The sequence below is a fragment of the Heptranchias perlo genome, chromosome 11 (assembly GCF_035084215.1).
Source record: "Heptranchias perlo isolate sHepPer1 chromosome 11, sHepPer1.hap1, whole genome shotgun sequence".
Classification (NCBI taxonomy): domain Eukaryota; kingdom Metazoa; phylum Chordata; class Chondrichthyes; order Hexanchiformes; family Hexanchidae; genus Heptranchias; species Heptranchias perlo.
This window is the reverse complement of record NC_090335.1, coordinates 74,972,825-74,994,444: the sequence shown is the minus strand read 5'-3', so window position 1 is coordinate 74,994,444 and position 21,620 is coordinate 74,972,825. Positions and strand designations below refer to the sequence as shown.

General features: G+C 45.6%; 1 protein-coding gene across 1 annotated transcript in view; it reads left to right on the top strand.

Annotated features, from left to right (window-relative positions):
* Positions 1-12,589: 12,589 nt before the first annotated feature.
* zgc:153372 (uncharacterized protein LOC767695 homolog) overlaps positions 12,590-21,620 on the top strand; it is a 35,731-nt gene continuing 26,700 nt past the window's right edge. Inside the window, exon 1 of the mRNA XM_067993375.1 lies at positions 12,590-12,901. Within this exon, the coding sequence (XP_067849476.1) occupies positions 12,866-12,901 (36 nt within the window). The 5' untranslated portion in view covers positions 12,590-12,865. The remainder of the gene's footprint in view (positions 12,902-21,620) is intronic.

Here is a 21,620-nt window from a genome sequence, read left to right as displayed (position 1 = left end):
TACTGCCTCTGGCAGCTCGTTCCAGACACTCACCACCCTTTGAGTGAAAAAATTGCCCCTCTGGACCCTTTTGTATCTCTCCCCTCTCACCTTAGATCTATGCCCCCTCGTTATAGACTCCCCTACCTTTGGGAAAAGATTTTGACTATCTACCTTATCTATGCCCCTCATCATTTTATAGACTTCTATAAGATCACCCCGAAACCTCCTACTCTCCAGGGAAAAAAGTCTCAGTCTATCCAACCTCTCCCTATAAGTCAAACCATCAAGTCCCGGTAGCATCCTAGTAAATCTTTTCTGCACTCTTTCTAGTTTAATAATATCCTTTCTATAATAGGGTGACCAGAACTGTACACAGTATTCCAAGTGTGGCCTTACTAATGTCTTGTACAACTTCAACAAGACATCCTAACTCCTGTATTCAATGTTCTGACCAATGAAACCAAGCATGCTGAATGCCTTCTTCACCACCCTATCCACCTGTGACTCCACTTTCAAGGAGCTATGAACCTGTACTCCTAGATCTCTTTGTTCTATAACTCTCCCCAACGTCCTACCATTAACGGAGTAGGTCCTGGCCCGATTCGATCTACCAAAATGCATCACCTCACATTTATCTAAATTAAACTCCATCTGCCATTCATCGGCCCACTGGCCCAATTTATCAAGATCCCGTTGCAATCCTAGATAACCTTCTTCACTGTCCACAATGCCACCAATCTTGGTGTCATCTGCAAACTTACTAACTATGCCTCCTAAATTCTCATCCAAATCATTCATATAAATAACAAATAACAGCGGACCCAGCACCGATCCCTGAGGCACACCGCTGGTCACGGGCCTCCAGTTTGAAAAACAACCCTCTACAACCACCCTCTGTCTTCTGCCGTCAATCCAATTTTGTATCCAATTGGCTACCTCACCTTGGATCCCGTGAGATCTAACCTTATGTAACAACCTACCATGCGGTACCTTGTCAAAGGCTTTGCTAAAGTCAATGTAGACCACGTCTACTGCACAGCCCTCATCTATCTTTTTGGTTACCCCTTCAAAAAACTCAATCAAATTTGTGAGACATGATTTTCCTCTCACAAAACCATGCTGACTGTTCCTAATCAGTCCCTGCCTCTCCAAATGCCCGTATATCCTGTCTCTCAGAATACCCTCTAACATCTTACCAACTACAGATGTCAGGCTCACCGGTCTGTAGTTCCCAGGCTTTTCCCTGCCGCCCTTCTTAAACAAAGGCACAACTTTTGCTCCCCTCCAATCTTCAGGCACCTCACCTGTAGCTGTCGATGATTCAAATATCTCTGCTAGGGGACCCGCAATTTCCTCCCTAACCTCCCATAACGTCCTGGGATACATTTCATCAGGTCCTGGAGATTTATCTACCTTGATGCGTGTTAAGACTTCCAGCACCTCCCTCTCTGTAATATGTACACTCCTCAAAACATCACTATTTATTTCCCCAAGTTCCCTAACATCCATGCCTTTCTCAACCGTAAATACCGATGCGAAATATTCATTTAGGATCTCACCCATCTCTTGTGGTTCCGCCAGAGGATGACCTTGTTGATCCTTAAGAGGCCCTACTCTCTCCCTAGTTACTCTTTTGCCCCTTATGTATTTGTAGAGGGAGCTTTACTCTGTATCTAATCCGTGTTGTACCTGCTCTGGGAATGTTTGATGGGACAGTGTAGAGGGAGCTTAACTCTCTATCTAACCCGTGCTGTACCTGCCATGGGAATGTTTGATGGGACAGTGTAGAGGGAGCTTTACTCTGTATCTAACCCGTGCTGTACCTGCCATGGGAATGTTTGATGGGACAGTGTGGAGCGAGCTTTACTCTGTATCTAACCCGTGCTGTACCTGCCCTGGGAGTGTTTGATGGGACAGTGTAGAGGGAGCTTCACTCCGTATCTAACCCATGCTGTACCTGCCCCGGGAGTGATTGATGGGACAGTGTAGAGGGAGCTTTACTCTGTATCGAACCCGTGCTGTACCTGCCCTGGGAGTGTTTGATGGGACAGTGTAGAGGGAGCTTTACTCTGTATCTAACTCATGCTGTACTGCCCTGGGACTGTTTGATGGGACAGTGTAGAAATCATAGAAATTTATGGCACAGAAGGAGGCCAATCGGCCCATTGTGTCTGTGCTGGCCAGGAAAATGCTATTCAGCCTAATCCCACTTTCCAGCTCTTGGTCCGTAGCCCTGTAGGTTACAGCACTTCAGCTGCACATCCAAGTACTTTTAAATGCAATGAGGGTTTCTGCCTCTACCACCCTTTCAGGCAGTGAGTTCCAGACCCCTACCATCTGGGTGAAAAAATTTCTCCTCAACTCCCCTCTAATCCTTCTACCAATTACTTTAAATCTATGCCCCCTGGTTATTGACCTCTCTGTTCAGGGAAATAGATTCATTCTATCCACTCTATCGAGGCCCTTAAATTTTATACATCTCAATTAAATCTCCCCTCAGCCAAAGAAAACCCAGCCTATCCACTCTTTCCTCATCGCTAAAATTTTCAAATGGAGTGAAATGGGGTCAAATGAAGAGAAATGGGGTCAAATGAAGTGAAGTAGATTTAAGTGAAGTGAAATGGGGTCAAATGAAGAGAAATGGGGTCAAATGAAGTGAAATGGGGTCAAATGAAGAGAAATGGGGTCAAATGAAGTGAAATGCGGTCAAATGAAGTGAAGTAGATTTAAGTGAAGTGAAATGGGGTCAAATGAAGAGAAATGGGGTCAAATGAAGTGAAACAGGGTCAAATGAAGTGAAATGGGGTCAAATGAAGAGAAATGGGGTCAAATGGAGTGAAATGGGGTCAAATGAAGTGAAAATGGGGTCAAATGAAGAGAAATGAAGTGAAATGGGGTCAAATGGAGTGAAATGGGGTCAAATTAAGTGAAATGGGGTCAAATGAAGTGAAATGGGGTCAAATGAGGTCAAATGAATTGAAATGAAGTGAAATGTGGTCAAATGAAGTGAAATGGGGTCAAATTAAGTGAAATGGGGTCAAATGAAGTGAAATGGGGTCAAATGAAGTGGAATGGGGTCAAATGAAGTGAAATGGGGTCAAATGAAGAGAAATGAGGTCAAATGAAGTGAAGTAGATTTACGTGAAGTGAAATGGGGTCAAATGAAGTGAAATGGGGTCAAATGAAGTGAAATGGGGTCAAATGGAGTGAAATGGGGTCAAATGAAGTGAAGTTGATTTAAGTGAAGTGAAATGGGGTCAAATGAAGTGAAATGTGGTCAAATGAAGTGAAATGGGGTCAAATGAAGAGAAATGGGGTCAAATGAAGTGAAATGGGGTCAAATGAAGAGAAATGGGGTCAAATGGAGTGAAATGGGGTCAAATTAAGTGACATGGGGTCAAATGAAGTGGAATGGGGTCAAATGAAGTGAAATGAGATCAAATGTAATGAAATGGGGTCAAATGAGGTCAAATGAAGTGAAATGAGATCAAATGTAGTGAAATGCGGTCAAATGAAGTGGAATGGGGTCAAATGAAGTAAAATGGGGTCAAATGAAGTGAAATGGGGTCAAATGAAGTGAAATGAGATCAAATGTAGTGAAATGGGGTCAAATGAAGTGAAATGGGGTCAAATGAAGTGAAATGGGGTCAAATGAACTGAAATGGGGTCAAATGAACTGAAATGTGGTTAAATAAAGTCAAAGGGAGGGAGCTTTACCCCTGCTGTAGCTGCCCTGGGAGTGTTTGATGGGGCAGCGTAGTAGGAGCTTTACCTGTGTTGTACCTGACCTATGCGTGCTTGATGCTAACACTCGGTGCCCGAAAGGATAAAATAACATATCTCTCCTTGATAACTGCAATGAAAACCAGGATGGTTGCTTGCAAGCAGAGTTTTTGAATCCAAAATATTGTTGTGACATGGAGGGATCCACTTAGTGAGAGAGGGGCTCTGCTGCTTCTGTAAACAGTGCATCCTGGAGCAGACGACCTCCTTGTGACCAACTTGTGGCTGTTCAGCATTTCACAGATATTTTTCCTTCATATTGCACAGGGATCGGCCAAGATCAAGTCAGGTAGGAGAGCTGGTGGGGCAATAATTAGAACCAAGCAGGACCATGTGGAGAGAGGATTTCTCAAAAGAAATTTGCCCAACTTGTACTACTTGTTGGTGTGCAGGAGCAGGAACTGGTGGTGGTCATTTTTTCTCATCCTTGTTTTCAATTCCCTCCATGGCCTCGCCCCTCCCTATTTATGTGACCTCCTCCAGGTCCACAACCAACAATAACAACAACTTGCATTTATATAGCGCCTTTAACTTAGTAAAACATCCCAAGGTGCTTCACAGGAGCGATTATCAGACAAAATTTGACACCGCGCCACATAAGGAGATATTAGGACAGGTGACCAAAAGCTTGGTCAAAGAGGTAGGCTTTAAGGAGTGTCTTAAAGGAGGAGAGAGAGGAGAGAGATGGAGAGGTTTAGGGAGGGAATTGCAGAGCTTAGGGTCTAGGCAGCTGAAGGCACGGCCGCCAATGGTGGGGTGATGAAAAACGGTGATGTGCAAGAGGCCAGAATTGGAGGAGCGCAGAGATCTTGGAGGGTTATAGGGCTGGGGGAGGTTACAGGGGTAGGGAGGGGCGAGGCCATGGAGGGATTTGAAAACCCTCCGAGATCTCTGCGGCTCCTCTAATTCTGGCCTCTTGCGCATCCCCAATTTTAATGGCGGCCGTGCCTTCAGCTGCCTAGGCCCTAAGCTCTGGAATTCCCTCCCTAAACTTTTCCATCTCTCTACCACTTTCTCCTCCATTACGATGCTCCAGAAAACCTACCTCTTTGACCAAACTTTTGGTCGCCTGTCCTAATATCTCCTTATGTGGCTCAATAGCACTCCTGTGAAGCCTTGGGACATTTTACTACATTAAAGGCGCTGTATAAATGCAAGTTGTAGTTGTAGTCAGGCGAGCAGAGGAGAAAATGGCGTTGGGGTCGAAATGACATCACTTGACCTCTATTTTGCATATACGCATGAGATTCCCGCCTGCCTCGGACGGGAGTTCTGGCCGCCAGTTTTCAAGCCCTCCCAAAAATCAGAACAGGCGTCAAAGCGGCCGTTAGTTGGTGCTCCGCTCGGCTCCTCTGCCACCCAAATTTTGATCGCAAACAGGGCAGGTCGAGAGAGGAAACTGGCTCCATTATAAAATAACAGGCAGCGGCTGCGTTACAGATGAAGGGCCTCCGCACAAATAAAGTGAATAACTAACTCAAGTGCGTGACGTTGACACGGTGTGGGGCATTAGAAAGGTTGTTCTCCAACCATGAGCCCTTGCACCACTGATCTCTGCAGTGCCTTCCATGCTGCAATGGGGCACCTCTGAGCTGGGACATCAGCTAAATGCCACTCTCTGGCATGGGGATCGGTTAAGCTGCCCAGAGAACAGTCACGTTATGGTGTTGATACCCGTGCCTTTTAACGTACTGAGATGGAGATTTGGGTCTATTTTTCTCTGGTTAATGCTCCGTCTTGTCAGCGCTCTGCCTTGAGCCCCGTAGGTCCTGTGAAGTATCACGTCTGACGGATTAAGAATGTCATCTGTAAGCAGCTCAATGCTGCGATCTTTCTCTCAGCCACACAAGGAGCAGGTGAGATAAACAAGAAAAGCTCATCTGCTCCACCTAGTGCCCCAGACACTGCTCAATGTTTATCGCTCTGATGTTAGGATCAAACATGAATAAAACAAAGAAAGAACTTGCATTTCTATAGCGCCTTTCACAACCTCAGGAAGTCCCAAAGCACTTTAAAGCCAATGAAGTACTTTTGAAGTGTTGTCACTGTTGTAATATAGGAATCATGGCATCCAATTTGCGCACAGAAAGCTCCCACAAACAGTAATTCGATAACGACCAGATAATTTGTTTTAGTGATTGATTTCAGTTGGTTGAAAGATAATTATTGGCCCAGGACACCGGGGAGAACTCCCCTGCTCTTACATCGAGGTACATCGAAATTACAGCATAGAAACAGGCCATTCGGCCCAACTGTCTATGCCAGCCTTGATGCTCGACATGAGCCTCCTCCCTCCCTACTTCATCTGACCTATCAAGATACCCTTCTCCCCCATGTGTTTATCTAGCTTCCCCTTAAATGTATCTGTGCTATTCGCCTCAGCTACTCCTTGTGGTGACGCATTCCACATTCTTACCATTCTTTGCGTAAAGAAGTTTCTCCTGAATTATTAGCGACTTTTATATTTATACCCTCTAGTTTTGGACTCCCCCACAAGTGGAAACATTTTCTCAAACCCTATCAAACCCTTTCATAATCTTAAAGACCTCTATCAGGTCACCCCTCAGCCTGATCAGTCTTTCCTGATCCTCCCAGTTCTGATCTCATCCTTATGAATCTTTTTTGCACCCTTTCCAATGCCTCCAGATCCTGTCTATAATATGGAGACCAGAACTGTTCACAGTACTCCGTGTGGTCTAACCAAGGTTCTATGCAAATTTAACATAACTTCACTGCTTTTCAATTTTATCCCTCTATAGGTGAACCCTAGAGCTCGTTTGCCTTTTTTATTGCCTTATTAACCTGCATTTCTGCTTTTGGTGATTTATGTACCTGTACCCCCAGATCCCTCTGCTCCTCTACCCCATTTAGACTCTTATTATCCAAGCAGTATGTGGCCTCCTTATTCTTCCTACCAAAATGTACCACCTCACACTTATCTATATTGAAATTCATTTACCAATTACCAATATTCATTATCCATTCTGCATGCATTTTTTTATTATTCGTTCATGGGATGTGGGTGTCGCTGGCGTGGCCGGCATTTATTGCCCATCCCCAATTGCCCTTGAGACAGTGGTGGTGAGCCGCCTTCTTGAACCGCTGCAGTCCGTGTGGTGAAGGTTCTCCCATAGTGCTGTTAGGAAGGGAGTTCCAGGATTTTGACCCAGTGACTATGAAGGAACGGCGATATATTTCCAAGTCGGGATGGTGTGTGATTGGAGGGGAACGTGCAGGTGGTGGTGTTCCCATGTGCCTGCTGCTCTTGTCCTTCTAGGTGGTAGAGATCGCGGGTTTGGGAGGTGCTGTCGAAGAAGCCTTGGCGAGTTGCTGCAGTGCATCCTGTGGATGGTACACACTGCAGCCACTGTGCGCCAGTGGTGAAGGGAGTGGATATTTAGGGTGGTGGATGGGGTGCCAATCAAGCTGGCTGCTTTGTCCTGGATGGTGTCGAGCTTCTTGAGTGTTGTTGGAGCTGCACTCATCCAAGCAAGTGGAGAGTATTCCATCACACTCCTGACTTGTGCCTTGTAGATGGTGGAAAAGCTTGGGGAGTCAGGAGGTGAGTCACTCGCCGCAGAATACCCAGCCTCTGACCTGCTCTTGTAGCCACAGTATTTATATGGCTGGTCCAGTTAAGTTTCTGGTCAATGGTGACACCAGGATGTTGATGGTGGGGGATTCGGCGATGGTAATGCCGTTGAATGTCAAGGGGAGGTGGTTAGACTCTCTCTTGTTGGAGATGGTCATTGCCTGGCACTTGTTTGGCACGAATGTTACTTACCACTTATCAGCCCAAGCCTGGATGTTGTCCAGGTCTTGCTGCATGCGGGCTCGGACTGCTTCATTAATTGAGGGGTTGCGAATGGAACTAAACACTGTGCAATCATCAGCGAACATCCCCATTTCTGACCTTATGATGGAGGGAGGGTCATTGATGAAGCAGCTGAAAATGGTTGGGCCAAGGACACTGCCCTGAGGAACTCCTGCAGCAATGTCCTGGGGCTGGGATGATTGGCCTCCAACAACCACTACCATCTTCCTTTGTGCTAGTCATGACTCCAGCCAGTGGAGAGTTTTCCCCCTGATTCCCATTGACTTCAATTTTACTAGGGCTCCTTGTTGCTACACTCGGTCAAATGCTGCCTTGATGTCAAGGGCAGTCACTCTCACCTCACCTCTGGAATTCAGCTCTTTTGTCCATGTTTGGACCAAGGCTGTAATGAGGTCTGGAGCCGAGTGGTCCTGGTGGAACCCAAACTGAGCATCGGTGAGCAGGTTATTGGTGAGTAAGTGCCGCTTGATAGCACTGTCAATGACACCTTCCATCACTTTGCTGATGATTGAGAGTAGACTGATGGGGTGGTAATTGGCCGGATTGGATTTGTCCTGCTTTTTGTGGACAGGACATATCTGGGCAATTTTCCACATTTCCAGTATTGTAGCTGTACTGGAACAGCTTGGCTAGAGGCGCAGCTGGTTCTGGAGCACAAGTCTTCAGCACTACAGCTGGGATGTTGTCGGGACCCATAGCCTTTGCTATATCCAGTGCACTCAGCCGTTTCTTGATATCACATGGAGTGAATCGAATTGGCTGAAGACTGGCTTCTGTGATGGTGGGGATATCGGGAGGAGGCTGAGATGGATCATCCACTCGGCACTTCTGGCTGAAGATGGTTGCAAACGCTTCAGCCTTGTCTTTTGCACTCACGTGCTGGACTCCGCCATCATTGAGGATGGGGATGTTTGCAGAGCCTCCTCCTCCCGTTAGTTGTTTAATTGTCCACCACCATTCACGACTGGATGTGGCAGGACTGCAGAGCTTTGATCTGATCCGTTGGTTGTGGAATCGCTTAGCTCTGACTATAGCATGTTGCTTCCGCTGCTTAGCATGCATGTAGTCCTGAATTGTAGCTTCACCTGGTTGGCACCTCATTTTTAGGTACACCTGGTGCTGCTCCTGGCATGCTCTTCTACACTCCTCATTGAACCAGGGTTGATTCCCTGGCTTGTTGGTAATGGTAGAGTGAGGAATATGCTGAGCCAGGAGGTTACAGATTGTGCTGGAATACAATTCTGCTGCTGCTGATGGCCCACAGCGCCTCATGGATGCCCAGTTTTGAGCTGCTAGATCTGTTCTGAATCTATCCCATTTAGCACGGTGGTAGTGCCACACAACACGTTGGATGGTGCCCTGAGTGCAAAGATGGGACTTCGTCTCCACGAGGACTGTGCGGTGGTCACTCCTACCAATACTGTCATGGACAGATGCATTTGCGACAGGTAGATTGGTGAGGACGAGGTCAAGTAAGTTTTTCCCTCGTGTTGGTTCGCTCACCACCTGCCGCAGGCCCAGTCTGGCAGCTATGTCCTTCAGGATTCGGCCAGCTCGGTCAGTAGTGGTGCTACCGAGCCACTCTTGGTGATGGACATTGAAGTCCCCCACCCAGAGTACATTTTGTGCCCTTGCTACCCTCAGTGCTTCCTCCAAGTGGTGCTCAACATGGAGGAGGACTGATTCATCAGCTGAGGGAGGACGGTAGGTGGTAATCAGCAGGAGGTTTCCTTGCCCATGTTTGACCTGATGCCATGAGATTTCATGGGGTCCAGAGTCAATGTTGAGGACTCCCAGGTCCACTCCCTCCTGACTGTATATCACTGTACCACCACCTCTGGTGGGTCTGTCCTGCCGGTGGGACAGGACATACCCAGGGATGGTGATGGAAGAGTCTGGGACGTTGGCTGAAAGGTATGATTCTGTGAGTATGGCTATGTCAGGCTGTTGCTTGACTAGTCTGTGGGACAGCTCTCCCAATTTTGAGGATGGGGATTTTTGCAGAGCCTCCTCCTCCCGTTAGTTGTTTAATTGTCCACCACCATTCACGACTGGATGTGGCAGCACTGCAGAGCTTTGATCTGATGGGGATGTTTGCAGAGCCTCCTCCTTTGCAGAGATCAAAAGTCCCCAGATTTTAGTGAGGAGGACTTTGCAGGGTCGACTGGGCTTGGTTTGCCGTTGTCGTGTCCAGTGCCTAGTGGTCCGATGCCGGGTGGTCCGTCCGGTTTTATTCTTATTATGATTTTTTTTTAGCGAGATTTTACAACTGAGTGGCTTACTAGGCCATTTCAGAGGGCAATTAAGAATCAACCACATTGCTGTGGGTCTGGAGTCACATATAGGCCAGACCGGGTAAGGACGGCAGGTTTCCTTCCCTAAAGGACATTAGTGATTTAAAGTAATTGGTAGAAGGATTAAAGGGGAGTTGAGGAGAATTTTTTTCACCCAGAGGGTGTTGGGGGTCTGGAACTCACTGCCTGTAAGGGTGGTAGAGGCAGAAACTTTCATCACTTTTAAAAAGTACTTGGATGTGGACTTGAAGTGCCGTAACCTACAGGGCTACGGACCAAGAGCTGGAAAGTGGGATTAGGCTGGATAGCTCTTTTTCGGCCAGCGCAGACACGATGGGCCAAATGGCCTCCTGTGCTGTAACTTTCTCTGATTTTCTATGATTCTAAATGTTGTAATACCTTTTTCGACCTCTTCTTCGAATACCCTGCCCACCTTGTTAGCCGCCCTAGTAAATACTGAGGCAAAGTAATTATTCAATATTTCTGCCATTTCGCTGTCATTACCTGTGAATTTATCTTGCGCATCCCTTGGTGGCCCTATCCCTCGCCTGATTTTTCTTTTGTTACTTATGTGTGGGTCGAATACTTTACTATTTCTTTTTATATTCCTTGATAATTTAATCTCGTCGTTCCTCTTTACTTTCCTAATTGTTTTTTTGACTTCTTTCCTAACCTCTCCGTATTCCCTTTTGTCATCCTTTCTTTGATTGTTTATGTACTTAGTGAGTGCCTTTATCTTTAGTTTCAATGTTGTCCTGATTTCTTTATTCATTCATAGTGTGTCATTACTGGCTAGTTTGTTCGAGCTTTTTAGAGGAATATATTGCTCCCGAACGCTATTGACCACAATTTTGAATATTATCCACTGATATTCCATTTCTTTGTCTGTCAATTTTTTTTTCCAGTTTACCTTCCCTAGTTCCATTCTCATCCCCATCACTTTGCTGATGATTGAGAGTAGACTGATGGGGCGGTAATTGGCCGGATTGGATTTGTCCTGCTTTTTGTGGACAGGACATTTGACTATGGTGGGCATCAACGATTAACCCAATTCTGTCCTCAACTGATATCTACGCACACTCACACCTGGGCAATTTTCCACATTGTCGGGTGGATGCCAGTGTTGTAGCTGTACTGGAACAGCTTGGCTAGAGGCGCAGCTAGTTCTGGAGCACAAGGCTTCAGCATGACAGCCGGGATGTTGTCAGGGCCCATAGCCTTTGCTGTATCCAATGCACTCAGCCGTTTCTTGAGACATTCCTGGGACATTTTATAAGGTTAAAGGTGCTATATAAATGCAAGTAGTAGTGGTAGTAGTAGTAGTAGTAGTAGTAGTAGTTGTTGTTGTTGTTGTTGATCTGTGCATTGGGCCTGGTGTTGAGATGTCACTGGCGGAGGGGTGAAATTGTGCCTGAGACGGCCATATGCCTGGATGTAGGGCAGATTTAGAGGAATGTTGGCAGTTAAAGGTGTGGCCACATAACGAAATAAACATGGAGGTAACATTTTCGAAGGTTGCTGGTATTCTTGATGGGTGTATTTCAGCAAGGGGTCAGCTGTGGCTCACTTGCCTACCCGCAGACTCCCACCAAAGTTACGGCCGGAGTCTGTCCCTCCACTCTAGAAACATGTTGGATCCCTGGTGCGGGCTGAGTTCGCTGATCAGAGTATCCCTGGGGGAGAAATATCAGCCCCCGCGGGCTCCTGCTCCTGATCGCTGTCCAGTGACCCTCCCCCACCCCACCCCGGCCTGGTGGAAAGTGCGTGTGCGTAGATATCAGTTGAGGACAGAATTGGGTTAATCGTTGATGCCCACCATAGTCAAATAGCTTGCTAACATTCACTGTCCAGCCTCATACGTGAAGAATGACCACTGAGGTGAAGCGGGGTTCGGGCGGCTGGGTGGCACCTATTGAACTGCACCTCAACAACGGTCAGTGCCTGCGGGAGATAGAAATACTGAGGTCACCTTTTCCTAAATCCAAGAGTGGAAGGAATGGGCCAGTAAGGCAACACTGTGCGCGTGGACAAACACATCTTTTTTTAAATGTCGCATTTGAAAACTGACTTTAATTGTCCAATTTTCAATGATCAAAGCTATCTAGCGAAAGGAGAAGGGGTCTCCCTGAGAGGAGGGGGAGAAAATATGGGGGGAGAAAAGGGCAGATGAGGGGTGGAGGGGGGGGGAGGGGGACATGATGAAAGATGAAGGCAACATTCAGTTGTCCTTTTTACAGTGAATTACTGGGAGGGAAATAAAATGAAAGACTTGCATTTATACAGAGCGTTTCACAACCTCAAGGTCCCAAAGTGCTTTACAGACAATTAAATTCTTATATCGATGTGTGATCACTGCTCTAATGTCACAGCCAATGTGTGCACAGCAAGATCCCACAAAGAGCAATAACCAGATTTATCATTTTGTGATGTTGGTTGAGGGATAAATATTGCCCAGGATACTGGGGAGAAGACCACCAGTTCTCTGAAATCTTTTACATCCACTTGAGAAGGAAGATAAGGCCTCAGTTTAATGTTTCACCTGAAAGGCAGCACCTCCGACAGTGCAGCACTCCCTCAGTACTGCACCAGAGCGTCAGCCTGGATCATGTGCTCAAATCTCTGGAGTGGGGCTTGAACCCATGACCTCCTGACTCAGAGGCATGAGTGCTACCCACTGAGCCACAGCTACTGTTGCTGAATTGCGGACAGGTAATACTGTTGTCATCTTTGTGTCGGTGTCTCTGTCTCCTGGGGCTCTCTGTGATTGGGATGTGACACTGGGCAAGTGATGAATTAGCCCATTTCCTACGCTGGCCGTGTTGTTACGTGATGCCGTTCAGTGCACTTTGCCCCAACGTGTCAGCGGGGAACGCTGTGAATATCTTGTGTTGAACTTTGCAGTCAGGGTCACCAAGGAAAAGGATTTCGGATCTCGTCTCTGGATTCCGATCTCTCCCCCCTCTGCACAGACATGAGCCTCGACACCACCATTCAGGAGCAGGTTAAGGTAAGAGGATCTGGTATATTCTCCGAGCTGTTGAACTCTATCTGTAACACACTGCACACACTTTGGAAATGCAAGGAAGCTGCAACTTTACCAGGAGTGCTGTGAACCAAGTGCACGTGACATGCAAAAATAGGAGGAGAAGTCACTGGAGAAAGAATCAGATTTAAACTGAATTTGGGAACTTATTACAGTAACAATGGTGGACATTGGCCTCTGGGTGTTTACACATTGCTCTCGGAGACTGTCCAGTTGGCTTCCCCTAGGTCCTAACACCCCTTGTGTTACACACACATAAATGGGAGAGCTGGCATAGAGTTATACAGAGAGTAATAGAGGGCTGGCAGTGAGTTATACAGAGAGTAATAGAGAGATGGCAGTGAGTTATAGAGAGAGTAATAGAGGGCTGGCAGTGAGTTATACAGAGAGTAATAGAGAGCTGGCAGTGAGTTATACAGAGAGTAATAGAGAGCTGGCAGTGAGTTATACAGAGAGTAATAGAGGGCTGGCAGTGAGTTATACAGAGAGTAATAGAGAGCTGGCAGTGAGTTTACAGGGAGTAATAGAGGGCCGGCAGTGAGTTATACAGAGAGTAATAGAGGGCTGGCATTGAGTTATACAGAGAGTAATAGAGAACTGGCAGTGAGTTATACAGAGAGTAATAGAGAGATGGCAGTGAGTTATAGAGAGAGTAATAGAGGGCTGGCAGTGAGTTATACAGAGAGTAATAGACGGCTGGCATTGAGTTATACAGAGAGCAATAAAGAGCTGGCAGTGAGTTATAGAGAGAGTAATAGAGGGCTGGCAGTGAGTTATACAGAGAGTAATAGAGAGCTGGCAGTGAATTATATGGAGAGTAATAGAGAGCTGGCAGTGAGTTATACGGAGAGTGAGTTATATCGAGAGTAATAGAGAGCTGGCAGTGAGTTATAGAGAGAGTAATAGAAGGCTGGCAGTGAGATATACAGAGATTAATATAGAGCTGGCAGTGAGTTATACAGAGAGTGAGGTATATAGAGAGTAATTGAGAGCTAGCAGTGAGTTATACAGAGAGTGAGGTATACAGGGAGTAATAGAGAGCTGGCAGTGAGTTAAACAGAGAGTAATAGAGGGCCGGCAGTGAGTTATACAGAGAGTAATAGAGGGCTGGCATTGAGTTATACAGAGAGTAATAGAGAACTGGCAGTGAGTTATACAGAGAGTAATAGAGAGATGGCAGTGAGTTATAGAGAGAGTAATAGAGGGCTGGCAGTGAGTTATACAGAGAGTAATAGACGGCTGGCATTGAGTTATACAGAGAGCAATAAAGAGCTGGCAGTGAGTTATGGAGAGAGTGATAGAGGGCTGGCAGTGAGTTATACAGAGAGTAATAGAGAGCTGGCAGTGAATTATATGGAGAGTAATAGAGAGCTGGCAGTGAGTTATACGGAGAGTGAGATATATCGAGAGTAATAGAGAGCTGGCAGTGAGTTATAGAGAGAGTAATAGAAGGCTGGCAGTGAGATATACAGAGATTAATATAGAGCTGGCAGTGAGTTATACAGAGAGTGAGGTATACAGGGAGTAATAGAGAGCAGGCAGTGTGTTATAGAGAGAGTAATAGAGGGCTGGCAGTGAGTTATACAGAGAGTAATAGAGAGCTGGCAGTGAGTTATACAGAGAGTAATAGAGAGCTGGCAGTGAGTTATACAGAGAGTAATAGAGAGATGGCAGTGAGTTATAGAGAGAGTAATAGAGGGCTGGCAGTGAGTTATACAGAGAGTAATAGAGAGCTGGCAGTGAGTTATACAGAGAGTAATAGAGAGCTGGCAGTGAGTTATACAGAGAGTAATAGAGGGCTGGCAGTGAGTTATACAGAGAGTAATAGAGAGCTGGCAGTGAGTTTACAGGGAGTAATAGAGGGCCGGCAGTGAGTTATACAGAGAGTAATAGAGGGCTGGCATTGAGTTATACAGAGAGTAATAGAGAACTGGCAGTGAGTTATACAGAGAGTAATAGAGAGATGGCAGTGAGTTATAGAGAGAGTAATAGAGGGCTGGCAGTGAGTTATACAGAGAGTAATAGACGGCTGGCATTGAGTTATACAGAGAGCAATAAAGAGCTGGCAGTGAGTTATAGAGAGAGTAATAGAGGGCTGGCAGTGAGTTATACAGAGAGTAATAGAGAGCTGGCAGTGAATTATATGGAGAGTAATAGAGAGCTGGCAGTGAGTTATACGGAGAGTGAGTTATATCGAGAGTAATAGAGAGCTGGCAGTGAGTTATAGAGAGAGTAATAGAAGGCTGGCAGTGAGATATACAGAGATTAATATAGAGCTGGCAGTGAGTTATACAGAGAGTGAGGTATATAGAGAGTAATTGAGAGCTAGCAGTGAGTTATACAGAGAGTGAGGTATACAGGGAGTAATAGAGAGCTGGCAGTGAGTTAAACAGAGAGTAATAGAGGGCCGGCAGTGAGTTATACAGAGAGTAATAGAGGGCTGGCATTGAGTTATACAGAGAGTAATAGAGAACTGGCAGTGAGTTATACAGAGAGTAATAGAGAGATGGCAGTGAGTTATAGAGAGAGTAATAGAGGGCTGGCAGTGAGTTATACAGAGAGTAATAGACGGCTGGCATTGAGTTATACAGAGAGCAATAAAGAGCTGGCAGTGAGTTATGGAGAGAGTGATAGAGGGCTGGCAGTGAGTTATACAGAGAGTAATAGAGAGCTGGCAGTGAATTATATGGAGAGTAATAGAGAGCTGGCAGTGAGTTATACGGAGAGTGAGATATATCGAGAGTAATAGAGAGCTGGCAGTGAGTTATAGAGAGAGTAATAGAAGGCTGGCAGTGAGATATACAGAGATTAATATAGAGCTGGCAGTGAGTTATACAGAGAGTGAGGTATACAGGGAGTAATAGAGAGCAGGCAGTGTGTTATACAGAGAGTGAGTTATACAGAGAGTAATTGAGAGCTAGCAGTGAGTTATACAGAGAGTGAGGTATACAGGGAGTAATAGAGATCTGGCAGTGAGTTAAACAGAGAGTAATAGAGGGCTGGCAGTGAGTTGTACAGAGAGTAATAGAGAGCTGGCAGTGAGTTATACAGAGATTAATTGAGAGCTGGCAGTGAGTTGTACAGGGAGTAATCGAGAGCTGGCAGTGAGTTATAGAGAGAGTAATAGAGGACTGGCAGTGAGTTGTACAGAGATTAATATAGAACTGGCAATGAGTTGTACAGAGATTAATAGAGAGCTGGCAGTGAATTATACAGAGAGTGAGTTATACAGAGAGTAATAGAAGGCTGGCAGTGAGTAATACAGAGAGTAATATAGAGCTGGCAGTGAGTTATACAGAGAGTGAGGTATACAAAGAGTAATTGAGAGCTGGCAATGTGTTATACACAGAGTGAGATTTACAGGGAGTAATAGAGAGCTGGCAGCGAGTTATACAGAGAGCAATAGAGAGCTGCCAACGAGTTATATAGAGAGTGAGTTATACATGGAGTAAGAGAGAGTTGGCAGTGAGTTATACAGAGAGTAATAGAGGGCTGGCAGTGTGTTATGCATAGAGTAATAGAGGGCTGGCAGTGAGTTATACAGAGAGTAATATAGAGCTGACAGTGAGTTATACAGAGAGTGAGGTATACAGGGAGTAATAGAGAGCTGGCAGTGAGTTAAACAGAGAGTAATAGAGGGCTGGCAGTGAGTTGTACAGAGAGTAATAGAGAGCTGGCAGTGAGCTGTATAGGGAGTAATAGAGAGCTGGCAGTGAGTTATACAGAGAGTGAGTTATACAGAGAGTAATCGAAGGCTGGCAGTGAGTAATGCAGAGAGTAATAGAGAGCTGGCAGTGAGTTGTACAGGGAGTAATAGAGAGCTGGCAGTGAGTTATAGAGAGAGTTATAGAGAGAGTAATAGAGGACTGGCAGTGAGTTATACAGAGAGTAATAGAAGGCTGGCAGTGAGTAATACAGTAAGTAATGTAGAGCTGGAAGTGAGTTATACAGAGAGTGAGGTTTACAGGGAGTAATAGAGAGCTGGCAGCGAGTTATACAGAGAGTGAGTTATACATGGAGTAAGAGAGAGTTGGCAGTGAGTTATACAGAGAGTAATAGAGGGCTGGCAGTGTGTTATACAGAGCGTAATAGGGGGTGGCAGTGAGTTATACAGAGAGCAATAGAGAGCTGCCAGCGAGTTATATAGAGAGTGAGTTATACATGGAGTAAGAGAGAGTTGGCAGTGAGTTATACAGAGAGTAATAGAGGGCTGGCAGTGTGTTATGCATAGAGTAATAGAGAGCAGGCAGTGAGTTATACAGAGAATAATAGAGAGCTGGCAGTGAATTATACAGAGTAATAGAGAGCTGGCAGTGAGTTATACAGAGAGTAATTGAGAACTAGCAGTGAGTTATACAGGGAGTAATAGAGAGCTGGCAGTGAGTTATGTAGAGAGTAATAGAGGGCTGGCAGTGAGTTGTACAGAGAGTAATAGAGAGCTGGCAGTGAGTTATACAGAGAGGAATAGAGAGCTGGCAGTGAGTTGTACAGGGAGTAATAGAGAGCTGGCAGTGAGTTATAGAGAGAGTAATAGAGAGCTGGCAGTGAGTTATAGAGAGAGTAATAGAGGACTGGCAGTGAGTTGTACAGAGATTAATAGAGAGCGGGCAGTGAGTTATACAGAGATTAATAGAGAGCTGGCAGTGAGTTATACAGAGAGTGAGTTATACAGAGAGTAATAGAAGGCTGGCAGTGAGTAATGCAGAGAGTAATATAGAGCTGGCAGTGAGTTATACAGAGAGTGAGGTATACAGTGAGTAATAGAGAGCTGGCAATGTGTTATACAGAGAGTGAGGTTTACAGGGAGTAAAAGAGAGCTGGCAGCGAGTTATACAGAGCGTAATAGGGGCTGGCAGTGAGTTAAACAGAGAGTAATAAAGGGCTGGCAGTGAGTTTTACGGAGAGTATTACAGAGAATTACATAGAATTTACAGCACAGAAACAGGCTATTTGGCCCAACAAGTCCATGCCGGTGTTTATGCTCCACTCGAGCCTCCTCCCTCCCTCCTTCATCTCACCCTATCAGCATACCCTTCTGTGCCTTTCTCCCTCGTATATTTATCTAGCTTCCCCTTATTTGCATCTATGCTCGTCACCTCAAATACTCCCTGTGGTAGCGAGTTCCACATTCTAATCACTCTTTGGATAAAGATGTTTCTCCTGAATTCCCTTTGGATCTATTTGTGGCCCTTAGTTCTGGTCTCCCCCACAAGTGGGAACATCTTCTCTACGTCTACCTTATCAAACCCTTTCATAATCTTAAAGACCTCTATCAGTTCACCCCTCAGTCTTCTGTTTTCCAGAGAAAAGAGCCCCAGCCTGTTCAGTCCTTCCTGATAGGTATAACCTCTCAGTTCTGGTCTCATCCAAGTAAATCTTTTATTGCATCTTCTCCAGTGCCTCTATATCCTTTTTATAATATGGAGAACTGTTCACAGTAACCAAGTTCAGTCTAATCAAGGTCCTGTACAAATTTAACATAACTTCCCTGCTTTTCAATTCTATCCCTCTAGAAATGAACCTCAGTGCTTGATTTGCTTTTTATGTGGTCTTATTAACCTGAGTCGCTACTTTTAGTGATTTGTGTATCTGTACCCCAGATCCCTTTGCTCCTCTACCCCATTTAGACTCTTATTATCCAAGCAATATGTGGCCTCCTTATTCTTCCTACCAAAATGTACCACCTCACACCTATCTATATTGAAATACATTTACCAATTACATGCCCATTCTGCAAGTTTATTAATGTCTTCCTGTATTTTGTCACAGTCAGTATTAACTGTACCCCCCAATTTGGAGTCGTTGAAATTGTACTTCCAACTCCCAAGTCCAAATTGTTTATGTAAATATTGAACAACAATGGCCCCAACACCGATCCCTGTGGAACACCACTTCCCATCTTTTGCCAGTCTGAGTAACTACCTTTAACCCCTACTCTCTGTTTTCTGGTTTGTAGCCAGCTTGCTATCCATTCTCCTACCTGTCCCCTGACTCCACATGCTCTGACCTTAGTCACGAGTCTATTATGCGGTACCTTATCGAAAGCCTTTTGAAAATCCAAATATATTACATCTATATTACTTTAAATGATGTGATAAGTATTGATGACTGCCAATCAACCTCTCTGGCACTTAAAATCGACTATTACAAGTGTGGAGTCTTCCTCCTTCAGGTTGTGAATTAATCTAGGAGATTCTACAAATGTCAAATTTTTAATTTTTAATTTTTTTTCTTACTTTTCCATTCTGTCTCTTTTTTTCTCGCTCTGTTAATCCTTTTCCCTCTCTTTACTTCTCTCTCTCTGTCCTTGCTTTGACGCTGAATATACTCTCCTTCTCGTTCCTTCCTGTGTTTATTTCCCAATCCTGAAATCTGATTCGTTATGGAGATACCCAGTTGCTTGCCCTGTTCACTCAGGTCCGAGATGCCCTGTTTCCCTCGCTGTGCCGTTATCAGCAACTCAGTGGGCACAAATGTTTTGAGCTGAAGGATGCAGGGGCAAGTCTAACTCACGGCAGATGCCATCGGATGCCCTGCAACAGCAAATTCTGTCCCGTCGTTCATTGAACTGTTAATAAAGCAAGTGTTAAAAGTGTAACAGCACCACTTATTGGGAAGGAGCAGTACTGCCTGAATACAGCTTTAAAGAGGCAAAGATGTGGTTTCGAAAGAAAGACACAGCTTGCAGTTATATAGCGCCTTTCACATCCTCAGACCATCCCAAAGCGCTTTAAAACCAAAGGATTATTTCGAGTGCAGTCACCGTTATTTATAACACAGACTCCAATTTGTGCACAGCAAGATCCCGCAAACAGCAAATGACCTGTGTGGTTTTTTTTTTGGAATGGGGATGTTGGTTGAGGGATGAATATTGGTCAGGATGACACCCTGCTCTTCTTCCAACAGCACCATCGGATCGTTAATATCCACCTGAGCAGGCCCTGGGTTTAACTTCTCATGTAAACCTCCGACAACGCAGCACTCCCCCGGTGCTGCACTGAAGTGCCAGCCCTGGGTTACGTGCTCAGGCCCGTAGTGCGGCATGAATCCACGGCCTCACTGACTCAGAATGCCCACCAATGCCAGGCTGATACGATATAACACTGTGGGGGATGCGGTGGGGGGGAATTCATGGAACAACCCAGAAGATCCTGCCCGTAAAACTCCACTTCCAGCACTTTTATTTGCTGCCATGATGCTTTAATGCAAAAACAAATGAGATCTCTGCTAGAAAGAACAATTTGCAATTCTATAGCGCCTTTCAGGACGTCCCAAAGCGCTTTACAACCAATGAAGTATTTTTGAAGTGTAGTCACTGCTGTAATGTAGAAAGAGCGGCAGCAATTTGCGCACAGCAAGATCCCACAAACAATGCGATAATGATCAGATAATCTGTTTTAGTGACGTTAGTTGAGGGATAAATACTGACCAGGACACCAGGGAGAACTCCCCTGCTCTTATTCAAAATAGTGGCCGTGGGATGATTTACATCCACCTGAGAGGGCAGACGGGGCCTCGGTTTAACGTCTCATCTCAAAGACAGCGCCTCCGACTCCGCAGCACTCCCTCAGTGCCACATTGGGAGCGTCAGCGTAAATTTTGTGCTGAAGTCTCTGGAGTGGGACGTGAGCCCACAGCCTTCATTGACTCAGAAGGTGAGAGTGTTACCCACTGAACCATGGCTGACACCTTAAACTACACTGTAAACGGTTCTGATGTGTTTTAGTGGTGCACATCAAACCCCAGCCTCAGAGGAGCGACCCCTCCTGAACTGCTGCCACACTTTCCCCAAGTCCCACATCAGCCATCCTGCGGCCTTTCACAGTGAGATTGTCAATTAGTGCAAGTGCGTTCAGAGCGGGCAAATTGAATCTTAAAGCAAACAAAGAGAGAAAGGATTGATCCCATTAGTCTGGGCCAGATTAGGACCCAGGTCCCAGAGGTCAAAGGGCAGTGTCCTAACTGACTGCATTATTCAGCTATCGTCGGATCTAATGGGTGATGCACATCAAAAGACACGAAAACTCCTCCCTGGAAGTGTGTGTTTTGCAGCGTGACTGAAATTTCGGACAATTTTTGTTCTGATGGATGTTGGTCTCCTTCACTTTTCATGCAAAATGTCATTAATGCAGAGGGAAGGTTTGGCAAAGGTTTGATATTGGCTTTTCACCACTGGGATCTGGGATTAACTCCAGCCTGGACTGGGCTCACAAGATAACACTGCCCCTAACACCGCACATTAAGTAAGTACTATCACTCAGAGATGCCATTTCCTGGTGTGGGAAATGGAGAAACATCAAACTGGTGTGGATGCTCTTTGGAGATTATGACTGAGGTACATTCTTGGGGCTGTTTGGAGGGAGCTTTACTCTGTATCTTTCCTGTGCTGTACCTGCCCTGGGAGTGTTTGATGGGACAGTGTAGAGGGAGCTTTACTCTGTATCTAACCCGTGCTGTACCTGCCCTGGGAGTGTTTGATGGGACAGTGTAGAGGGAGCTTTACTCTGTATCTAACCCGTGCTGTACCTGCCCTGGGAGTGTTTGATGGGACAGTGTAGAGGGAGCTTTACTCTGTATCTAACCCGTGCTGTACCTGCCCTGGGAGTGTTTGATGGGACAGTGTGGAGGGAACTTTACTCTGTATCTAACCCATACTGGAGCTGCCCTGGGAGTGTTTGATGGG